Source organism: Puntigrus tetrazona, chromosome 6 (genome assembly GCF_018831695.1).
Source record: "Puntigrus tetrazona isolate hp1 chromosome 6, ASM1883169v1, whole genome shotgun sequence".
Taxonomy (NCBI): Eukaryota; Metazoa; Chordata; class Actinopteri; order Cypriniformes; family Cyprinidae; genus Puntigrus; species Puntigrus tetrazona.
This window is the reverse complement of record NC_056704.1, coordinates 5,839,833-5,852,096: the sequence shown is the minus strand read 5'-3', so window position 1 is coordinate 5,852,096 and position 12,264 is coordinate 5,839,833. Positions and strand designations below refer to the sequence as shown.

At 36.1% G+C, this 12,264-nt stretch overlaps 1 protein-coding gene across 1 annotated transcript; it reads right to left on the bottom strand.

The window, feature by feature from the left end:
- Nucleotides 1-6,703: 6,703 nt before the first annotated feature.
- LOC122346479 (mannose-1-phosphate guanyltransferase alpha-B) lies at nt 6,704-11,423 on the bottom strand. Its single transcript, XM_043241121.1, has 12 exons — nt 11,143-11,423; nt 10,819-10,916; nt 10,606-10,709; nt 10,263-10,455; nt 9,494-9,553; nt 9,212-9,342; nt 8,951-9,085; nt 8,767-8,864; nt 8,635-8,681; nt 8,465-8,557; nt 8,194-8,362; nt 6,704-7,411 (listed from the first exon to the last, which is right to left on the bottom strand). Exons 1-12 carry the CDS (start codon nt 11,180-11,182, stop codon nt 7,311-7,313), a joined length of 1,269 nt encoding a protein of 422 aa, XP_043097056.1. The 5' UTR covers nt 11,183-11,423; the 3' UTR covers nt 6,704-7,310.
- Nucleotides 11,424-12,264: the final 841 nt, after the last annotated feature.

Genomic DNA, 12,264 nt, shown 5'->3' with positions numbered 1-12,264 from the left:
GTCCTGCCTGCTGTAGAAAAGCCGACAATGCTGTGTAAGTTAGGCCCTTACGCATCACTGCTCACTCTCACTCTCTCCGTCTCTCTCTTTAAGTGCTGTCACCACTTTAAAAACACATTATTTTCTCGTCAGCAGACAGACGGACACAATTTATATTTCACCATCTACCTCCAACTGAGCCATTAGGAAGGGCAGTGAGTGGGTGAGGCAGGAACTACAGTTAATGCTCCTTTTTAAATCTTTTAAAGCTTGTGTTATGAAACAGTCAAGACAAGCCCTTTGTTCTTACCTCCCGCTAGTTTCCTAAGGGTTGCTGCTGAAGCACCGTATTAGACGCTTTAATTCCTCTAATGAAGAGTTAAACACAAAAGTAATGGCTGAAGATTCGTCTCTAGGGTGCGAGCGTACAGTGTTCAGTTATCCTGTTCCGTTCATTGACCCACGACGGTTAAAACGCGCGTAAATGTGTGTTTGCATACATGCGCATTTAAATGCATGTATGTGTGTGAAAGGAAAGGCCCCGTGCTTAGAAATATCATGCGAAGAAGTGCCAAAAGTTATATAGCATGCCTCATTAGATTCAATTACAGCGGTATTTTAACCAATTAAAGACTCATCACAATAGCATAAAAATGTATGAAAGTTAGTGATCGGAGTATAAGACTTATAAGGCGAATGATGCCTGTGACCTAAATCAAAATGCTACTCCAGACAGGCACAGGGGTATGATGTTTCTGCTAATCATACAATGAACCACTGAATATAGGATTAGAGCTGATGGATAAACAAACTGCCAGTGGGACAATATAAAAGCCTCACTAATGTGTTCACTGTTGCAGAAATGTCCTCAGATAACGCAGTGCCTTATTAACATAGAACTCCAATTAATGAGGGAATATGTCCAAAATAGTTGCATATCAACTATTTTGTTTTTTTCTTTAAATACAAAATCATATCAAAGATAACGTATACGGGTTGATGTGACAGGGGTTTTGTGTATTTAATGCGTAACGCTTAAATTGAAAATCTTCAAATCTTCATGCATGAAAACCCCTGACAGTGAATAACATTGATGATAGCATTACAACGGCACCTGTCAAGGGCTGGGATATTTAGCCACGCATGTGTACAGTCAATGCGAATTTAATGTTTTGGACGAATAATGATAGCCTGATGGCTGGGGTCAGAGGATCTCACAAATGTCAAGTCTTTGTGTTTTACGTGGTATTCAGTTAACGCCTGCCGAAAATGCTGTAAGAATTGAACATCTGGTGAACTGGCATCAGGTAATGGGTGCCCAAGGCTCACTAATGCACAAGGGAAATGTAGGCTAGGCCATCTGGTCCAATCGCACAGAAGAGCTGTTGTAGCTTGAATTGCTGAAAAACTTAATATTGGTCATAATAGAAAGCTGCCATCAATGCTTGCTGAGTATAGCTGCAGACCAGTCAGAGTGCCTATGATGACCCCTGTCTACTGGTGAAAGCGTGTACAATGAGCATATGAGCATCAGAACTGGGCCAAGGAGAAATGGGAGAAGGTTTCCTATTCTGATGAATCAGATTTTATTTTTGATCAGGATGGCTGGGCGAGTGCGTATTATTTACGTGGGAAGAGATGGCAGCAGGACGCACTTAGAAGGAAGTAAGGTAAACCTTGGGTGCTGTACATCGTTTGGATGTTACTTTAACATATACCACCTGACCTACCTAAAGATTGTTGAGGAATATATTATACCCTTTCAAGGCTGTGGTCAGGGGGAGACTGGGACAAAATTTCAGGCAAAGAATGACTTTCAATTCATACCAAATAGCCTTTATTTATACAGAAGAGATCTCTTTGGCAGGAGCGTGCTGGCCAAAACGGGCAGCAATTCAATCAGTTTCAATACAGATCACAAAACACAATCAAACTAAAATCAACTACATATCACAGAGTCAACTTCCATTTGTCGAAAAAGTATTTTAAAATGATCCAACGACAGCACATTTTGTCATTTCAAATTCGATTTAAGACGATTCCAGTCAGATGGAGCTGCATACATAAAGGCCTTCTTACCTAGTTCAGATGGTACAAAAGGAACAGAGAGAGTGTAACAATTTTGTGAATGAAGTAAATATTTCTCAGCTATTTTTTTCGTGTATAAAACACAAAAGATATAAAGGCAACATCCCCAGGATGGCTTTGTAGATAATTAAATACAAATGCATGCAATGATGTTGGACAAGAAAGCCTGTTCCAGTTCACCCCAAAGATGTTCGATGAGGTTGAGGGCTGGGCTCTGTGTGGGACAGTCAAGATCTTCCAAATGCATCCAGCCTTGTCTTTATGGGCCTTGCTTTGAGCTCTGGGGCATAGTCATTCTGAAATTTCAAAGGGTCTTTCTGAAACGGTTCCTGGACGTGTATCATCATCCAATATGTCTTGTTATGCTTCAGTTGACATCTCCCAGACCGGACTCACCCATCAGTCTGCCAAACAGAGAAGCATCAAGTCATTGCCCCGAAGAAGAAGTTCGCAGTCCAATAGCATACACCACTTCATTCAGTGCTTGGCATTATAGATGTGAGGCTTGCACGTAGCCATGGAAACCCATTGCATAAAGCTAATGCCAGTTTGAAACTCTTCAGCTATGGATCAGCAGAGCATAGTCAACTTTTACGCACCACGCACTGTGGTCTTCTTCTTCATGGCAGAGTTGTTCCTGTTTCTAAACACTTTCACTTTCCAATAATACCCCTTACAGTTAACTGTGGAAAGTCTAGCAGGGATGAAATTTTAAGAATTTACTTGCAAAGGTGGCAAACTACAGCTAAATTCACAAAAACCCGTTTGCTCAATATTTTGCAAATGTGTACAGCATATGGGCGCTTAATTTTATTTATTTATTTGGCAATTGGCTAATTAATTAACAGCTTAATTTACAATTCTTTTGTCCGTGTTATTTATATATTGCTACCATTTAAATGTTTAGGGTTGGTAAGATTTTGAATATAGATCATATTTTGAAATATAGATAATGTTTATGCTTTATCAGAAGCACAGTAAATATGATTAGAATTTAAAAGAACTGCTTTCTATTTTAATACATTTGTAATATACACAATAATGTATTACTGTTCTAAGTATATATACAGTAATGTATATGTACCGTTCTATACAGCATCGGCCACCCACATTCATTTCCAAACCTCCACCCATTCATTTCACTTATTTCTTCTCATAGCGGATTTACTTTCTATTATCAGAACATAAGCAGATGAATAGAACACACTATTAAAAGTACAAAGCTGGGAGATTCTAATTAAAATTCAGACTGAGCCATGGAAACTAAAATCCTTACAACTCAGAACTTTGACAGGGACCACTGATGAAACTGAAGGGGTGAGTTAAGCGCTGAAGACTAAAGTTATTTACACTGAAAAGAAGATAATCACGCCTGACACCTTCAGATCTCTAATCAAAGAAAAAGAGATTGTAAATATCCTGATGGGGAGAGATTCTCCCCCCAACTTCACACACTCCGGAGCTGTCAGATTAAGTGAGTAGCCTATGTCGAGAAACGTTCTTAAAGAAGGCCAGAAAAAGCTATCTCATCAAAAGAGGACAGCGAACCCAAACGAGGACCGCTGCACTGAGCTAACATCTAATACATTTACAGGCGTCGGACGTAGCTCGTAGCTCGTGTGAACTTAGTTTATATGAAAAAAAGATGAGGAGTGCTGATGCACCAGTACTTCACTGGGTTGCAGATCATTTTGGTCCCAAAGAGAAACCAAAGGAAAGAATGCTAATGTTACATACGGCATCCGAGCTCACGGATACTTATTGTGCATTGCTCACAGAGGTAAGCGATTTCGAGATTTAAGATTAATATCTTTTGTGCGTTTCGAATGCACGTTTCATCCTCAGACGTGTTCAAAATATGTCTGTTTATTGCATTTGGTAACACTTTCCTCTCATTAATGGTTAGCGAGGTAGTTCTTTAGGTATGGGTTAGGATTAAGGGATATAACATGGTCACAGAATAAACCATTTAGTGTGCTTTGAAAGTACTAATAAACAGTATAAGATAATAACCATGCTTATAAGCCACTAGTTAATAGCGAGAATAAGTCATTATAATAAAGTGCTAACATGCATTTTTATTCCACGTTTCATCAGGTGCCCTTTTTTTTTGTTTGGTCACGATGAGCAGAGACTGCAAAGTTTTCACCTGCGTATTATTACTGAACACTATTAGTTCTCATAAACAAACAGTAATACAAATTACAGTAGAAAACAAGACTTCCTTTCAGATTTCTTATCTGAAATTCTCTTCGCTTCAGGCACCTTTTTCCAGTCTCACGTTCATGCTTCACACCTTTGAAAAGCCATGGTTCCTGCTCTCTTTTTTTCCTCTTTGTACTTGTCAGATGATAACACCTCATTTGCACACTAAAACATCGCTGGTGATAAAAATCTACATTTCGGTATGCACTTAGCATCAACACAAGTTTGCTTGGCCAGCAAATCGTGTTAACTACCCAAGTAATACTTTAGTTACTTTAGTTAACAAGTTACCGCATTAGTTCATACTTTCTCAACGGTGTGTGGCATGTTGTCAATAAGCCAAAAGAAGGGACACTTTTTCAATCATGGGGATTTTTAAAGTTGAATTGTGACTTTTGACTATGCTAATATTTGCAGATTCGAGTTTGGCTATTTTAAGGTGACATAAGCAACATTAATGGGGGTGAAGACTGCTGTCTATGCTACTCTACCCAATGCATTTTTCTATAACCATATGTAGGGACAAAACACTGCACATGTATGGTTTACTGGTTCCCTTTAGCTATGTAACATACTCAAAGGTTTAAGTGGTTATGCATTTAAAAGCCACTCTATTTTTCCCATGTTTTTCCCACCACTAGGCTATTATTTTTTTATAATCTGACATGAAAAGGCTTTGAAAAAGAACACAGAACTCTATTTCCAAACTGGAATTATGTGCTGTGTCTGAGGAGAGTGAGAGTAAAGATAAAGCTGCAAGAATCCACTCACAAAGGAGCCATTAAACCTCTTCTGACCCGCTCCACTCTGTGAATAATCAGCATGTTTACAGAGGAAGGAGGAGGCTGTCACCTTTCTGAATTACATATTATCTGTATAGCAAAGAAGCATTATTTCAAATTTATAAGGTGCTCTGTGGTTTATTCTAAAGGAAGAAAAAAAACAGAATCCAATCTTCTGTCGGAGGTAATGCAAGCCTACAATGCAATGGTCTTCTGTTGTAATAAGTTATGTATCCTGACTGTAAGGGCAAGCTAAACATAGTTCGGTGTAGAGTTTATTTAAAAAAAGCTTAATTGTTAATCAGATTAACTACCACTACAAAGGTTAACCTAAACAACTTCATGTCAGCATGTCTCATTTCTATTTATCTCATTGGCTCAAATTCTGCACGGGCTATCAAAGTACAATTATCATTATGTTATTATTTCTGTGTAAACTACATGAAGTTTATAGGCGTGTGCGCAGACATGTGTTGTTTCTTTACAAAGTAACATCGCCAACTACTGGCCTGGTATGCATAATACAGGGGTTTAGTCGTTTTTGAGAATTTTTGGGATTTGAACATTGTTGTTTGTGCATTAAAGTTCTCAAAAACACAAAGGAAAAAATCTTTCTATTTTAAGTATTTCTTTGTCCTGTAATTGCACATTCAGGCAATACTTTAAACAGCCAAAGTTACTTTCCTTTGGTTATTAGCTTTTACGGATAGATTCTACCTAGCTACTTCACACAACATTGCATTGAGAAAAGCAGAGTGCATTAGTGCATATTTTTCTCTCTTAATTTTTCCTACAAGGATTTTCATAGAGATTTTGTTAAATAAGACCAAACATACAAGCAATTTTTCTGTTGTAAACTCCAAATAAAACCTTACATCTCACAAAAAACCTTGATGATTAGCAAACAGTTTATCAGTATATTAAATGATATCATATGTGATAAGGTGGTTCCTCAGAAAAGCAGTTCATTAAACACATTGAAGCCTCTCCTCCTTTGACCTTTGTCTCCTTGCCAATGTACTGCTGCATTATGCTTTTTTGATAACCTTGAAGGCGACCCCTTGGGGAAGGGCTGTGCTTCAGAGGTCCTTTGGTGACACTAGTTTGCCCCATTCCTGTGATTGGTGGACATCTTCCTGTAGGATTATGGGTAGTATAGTTCTTCACTAGGAATTTGAACCGTTGAACTTTTTTTTTTTTTCTCATGCAGGTGCAGGTTGTTAAAGAGGTATATATTTTTGAAAAACACTTATGATAAATTATTTTAAGTTAGAACTCATTTATGCCTGGAAGTATATAGCTATGACCAGAAAATAACCATAAATTAAATTTTGTATCTTTCAGATAGTTTTATAAACCCCTACAATAAATGTACTTTAACTTTTTCAACTGCGCATTTAAGAACGCCATTATAAAATCCATTATATTCTTTTTTTTTTTTTTTTTTTTTTTTGAAAACTAAATTTAATACTGACATATTTTGCAGATGCATCTTAACCCGATTAATATAACATTGTTATACTTTCTAACACAGATATGTAGTCTCTTCTCACTGTTTCCTTCCAGTCAGACTGGTAACTCATATGGCCCTCAATAATTTAATATATGTAAACTTCAGTAACACATTCAAAGCATTATGACACATTCAATTAAATTCTTCTAATCTTTTAATTAAAACAGACGCATTAGGCTCAATTTGCGCTCACAGGGTACTTGTCAGTTTGTCATAAAACTCCAAATGTTCTGTTTCTGTTTTTCTGTTGCTAGATGATTTTAATACATGGTTGCAACAGAGAACAGAAATAATTCAGGAACAAACATAAAACTCTTAAAACATTTTTTTGGTTTGTTTTCTCTCTTTTGTTAAAAAAACTAAACCTTATCTTTTCCATTCCTGCCAAAAAAATGTCTTCATATCTGTCAGTTTCTGTCTCATTCTTAATTTTACTCAAAAGGCAATTACAAATATGTGATTCCTGTAATAAAACAAAAATAAAAGTAAAATCTAGTGTTGTATTATAATCTGTATGTGCATAAGGCTGGTGTATCAACTTTTTTATATGAAATACAAAATATAATATCTCATTGAATCATATTGTTCCCCCTATAATACAAACCGCATAAGTGGGCTCTCATTTTCTCATCAAATACTTAAACATTAAATAACGATAAACAATAAACAATACTTGTGCAATCTTTAGACTATATACTTTCTACATGACCCAATGTTCAGTGTTTATTCAGAAAGACAGTCTTCTATAGGATGATCTGGTTTTGGAAGCTCCTGTTGAGATCTTTATGAGGTAAGACGATAGAGTTTCGAATGATGACCTCCGATGGAATATTCACATTGCAGCCTAGAAGAAAAAAAATAGAGAGTATAGAATGTTAGACATACTTCCTGTTCTGGAAAAACTGTTACACACATATACCTGCAGAAGCAAGATGATTGTTAGAACTTCTTAAGGAACAGCTCCACCTTCTGGAAAAAAACAGACTGTACATATTTATGTGTTTAAAATACACATTAGATCATCAGTAATGCAGTTACGACATGGCTGTATTATATGTGCGGCTGGAGCAAAGGTATATTTATATAGCAAGAAGCAAAAACACATAATATTGGTCGAAATTAACGATTTTTCTTTTATGACAAAAATCATTAGGATATTAATTTAAGATCATGTTCCATGAATTTATTTTGTACATTTTCTATCGTAAATGTATCACAACTTAACTTTTGATTGCCAAGAACAATCAAAGTCACTTAGTATCTCAGCCAAAGAACAACAGTTTTCAATACTAATAATATTTAAAAAAAAAAAAATGTTTCTTGAGCAAAATCAGCATTTTACAAGGATTTCTGATGTAGAAGGACACTGAATACTGGAGTAAAGGCAGCTGGAAATTCAGATTTGCCAAAGGAATAAATTACATTTTAAAATAAACTAAAACAGAAAAGACATGTAATGATATTTCACAATATTATTTTTCCTTTTTTTTTTTTTTTTTTTTACCAAATCTTGGTGAGCATTCTTTAAACAAAATTAAGAATGTTTTAAAATGTAAAACATTATTATATTATATTATATTATATTATATTAAGTTATCTATGTTTCCACTCGTTAGATCTTCATACCAAGAATGGTGATGGATGGGGTTAGACCTCCATCCCTGAACAGAGTCTCGCTGTCAATCTTGGCATACGGGTCGTTGGGATTGGGGTCACTCGGAGTCCCTTCTACTCTTGCCCATTTCCCCACTGTACTGTCCCATCCAACAATACTGTTCAACACACAACAGTGATCCTGAAACAGAGAGCCGCGTGTTTAATAATAACCAACGTCACATTTCCTGCTAATGTCTGATTGCCACTGCAGCGATACGAACACAGGGGTGACCCACTTCACCTGTAACATGGCTCCATGTAATATAATGGACTCCCTCACTCTTACACCTCCTCCAATTGTCACCCCTTTGCCGATGGAAACATTAGGACCCAACTGAATGGAGAGAAAGAAACTGAAATCAGTGCAGAAGCATATATTTACTGCATATAAGTTGTTGTCCATATACTTACCACAGCAGAGGGATCGATGTTTGCTGTAGGGTGTATATAAACATCCCCTGAAGGGGGTAAACAAATATTTAGTGACTTTGTACCTGCATATAATATCAAAACAGCTCAGAGAGAATTCTTCATGTAACATACCGATTATTTTGGGGGTTCCATGTTGGTTTGTAGCCAGTCTTTCAGGATGTGTCTGATGATACTGCTTGAGGTACAAACGACTAGCATATATTGCTGACCTGTGTTACGTTACATAACAACATCATAAGAAACAGTGACAGAAAGGGGAGATGACAGGTAAAAATTGAGAGAAATGCAGATTTACCCTGCAGACTTGATCTGACTCCAGAAATGCTGTGTTTTGTAGACAAAGAGTTTTTTCTGTCCTGCTAGGGTTGTAAAGATGTCCTGTTCTAGCCGAAGCACCTCTGGCATCTGCTTGCCATTAGTGAGTTCTTCCCTGTGGAAAAAAAAAATAACTCATTTCAGTGCAAACAGGTCAGGCTGACCTATTATTATACACGTAAATCTGTCCGGTGAAGACTGCAAAGCGGTTTAGAGGCTGAACTATGTCAGTGACACTCACTGGATCCTCTCCTGCTGGTTCCTCTGGAAAACCACCCCAATATGGCCAAAAATATCCGGAGTGAACAAATAGATCCCACAGTTGATAATGTCACTTACAAAAGTACTGGGTTTCTCCACAAAATGGAGCACCTGAAAGAAATGAGTGATAATAAGCTTAATGTGAAAAAGCAAGTATCTTCTTAATGGCATTTATTGAACGGAGTACTTGTCCATCAGATCATATGAATTAGTGTACGTGGAAGCAATCATGCATATTTATACATTCATACATATATAGTACCTCATTTGTCTCATGGTTTTCCACAATGCAGCCGTAGTTTAGAGATTGTGTTCTATTGGCCTGCAGTGAGAGATTTAGAAAAATCCTGAAACCATTTACCACTGTTTTCAACATAAATGTTTCTTGAGCACCAAATCAACATATTAGTTATGATTAAGTATGATTTCTGATGGATCACGTGACACTGAAGACTGGAGAACACTTGCTGAAATATCGGCTTTGCCATGTGATATATTACATTTTAAAATATATTCAAATATAAATTTGTTTTAATTATTTTTTAATAGTAGTATTTTTATAATATTATGGCTATTACTGTATTAATGATCAAATAAATGAGGCTTGATGAACATAAAAAAATTCTTTAAAAAAAAAAAATGTATACTAGATATATTATATTATATAATTGGGGTCTGTCAGTCAAATAAAATTCTTAAGTCTTAAGTAATTACATTATTTGTTGATTAATTAAACTAATTAAAGGCTAATTAAATTTGGCAGTGAAATTAGCCACGCAAGATAATTTAAATCCATTATTGTGTTAAAAAGTATCAAAAGAAATATTTTTTTTGAGTAAATATAAAATGTATTACATGTAAATGTTTAATCTACAATGGCCCAACATAAAAAGATCATTTGAGAAACATCTCATATTTTTGGATCAGACAATGAAAGCCACTGGTAACCGAAATAGCTTAATTACAAAAAGTCTTTAAAATACCTTCTTTTATGCTCTGTACCCACTCTTGATTACTAAACATAAACCTACTGTAGTTCCAAGTAAGACTCCACAATGATTCTCGCCGTGCTGACGGTGGAACCGGAGCATTTCCTGCAAGGGGAACTCGGAGCACACGTCAGCATTCATGAGGAAAAATGCAGCAGGACCCCCAGACAAGATCTGGTCACGAAAGTGATAGATCCCACCGCCTGTACCAAGGGCGGCGAACTCCTGCAAGTACCTTCAAATTCAAAAAGAAATAAATTGTGTGATCAGGCCTACGTATTTGACCAGTTTAAATTACAGCACTGTCAGATAAGACAAAATATCAACATAGTAGCAATCATACATTTTTCTAAATTTGAAATATCTGATCTGAACTCGTGTCTACCTTATTGGGATTTTAAGTTCCTGTTGTGCAGAAGAAATGAAGCGGTTTAGCTCATCGTTGGGCTGATAAAAACCTATTAGTATGATCTCTTTCATATCAGGAACCTTTAAGAGAATAAAACATGGACAACTTTCAAGACAGACATTAATAAATGTGAAAAGTGTTTAGCTTCACTCTTAACGTGTCATCTACACACAGTCTGTAGTGTCTTACTTGTGCACAGGCTTCTATGTGATGCTGCAGCATGGGAACTCCTGCCACTGGGAACAGTGGTTTGGGCACCTCGAATGACAGGGGGCGGAACCTGGTACCTGTACGCAGGGCATTTTTATTTAATGCGTTTTAAACAGGTTTTGATATCCACGTATTAGCATATTTGCTCGTTTTAAGACGGTAGCTCTGTACCGCTAATTTGAGTTTAGCATATCAGACTCTATCACGTAGCTACGCCTTTTGCGCCACGTCATCATATGTGATAATGTTGTTGAGGTAACGTTCATAACATTCGTAGAGTTATAATAATGACTAAAATCTCACCTTTTTGAGGACCCCCAATTAGGATAATCGCTTTTAGCATGTTTCAGTTATGAGGCAGCTCGCGCTTTACGACGATTAATACCGTTTTAGTACGCTGATTATTATATCACGTCTAGTTTTTTATTATTACTGCATGTAAGTCTGTCTAGGAAAATAAATTGTTAACGGTGTTATTTACGAAATAAAAATCTGCGTCTAATTGAGTTGTTTTCTGAAAACTTTAAAACTTGTTCAACTTCAAGCATAACCGACCAGTTTCTTTTAATCCATTCAATACAGTGATGCGGAAATGCGTGCGCTCTAATCCCGCCCACTGTGACGTACATGCTGCACTTACCAATCAGGTCGTCATTCTGGAGATATAGGTCAACTTCTGTACAGTGGTCCAGTGCGTCCATATTTAGGTCAAACAAGCATTAAATAAGATTTAATAAAGACCACTATTCCAGCCTCATGATTTTCATATATTATGGACAGATAGCAGAAAACCTGTCTTAACGTTTCTCTCTCACCGCATTTAACATGAGAGCTGTTGTCTTAAATTTTCTGCCACAAGATGGCAGACCTAGTCTTTTTCCCCAATCTAGTTTTGTTTACAACTGTCAGTGACCATTATGTTTAAGATAATGAAGATAATAAATACAAACAAGAAAAAATTATGAAGAAGTAAAAAAAAATGATAATAATATTCTAAGTTCAATACATTGCAAATTGTTTTATATATAGGGAAGAGGTTGCATCACTTTTTGCATTTCCTTGCATTTTTAGAGAGAGAGAGAGAGAGAGAGAGATTGTGTCTTAGGAACTTCATTTATAATGTTTAGTCATTATCTTGATGACTCTAAAATGTAAAATCACGTATAAAGTACTAAAAAGGTCCGAATGAGTGTGCATAACTTTTTTAATCATTAAAATTTTTTTCAATTTATGTTTATATATATATATATATATATATATATATATATATATATATATATATATATATATATATATATATATATATATTTTTTTTTTTTTTTTTTTTTTAAGGTAGAAATTAACAACTAACATAAGCTGTGTGTAAGGAAGCAGGGGGGTGTCGTTGTCAGTATACCAAAGCGTACTAATGGCGGTATAGTAGTA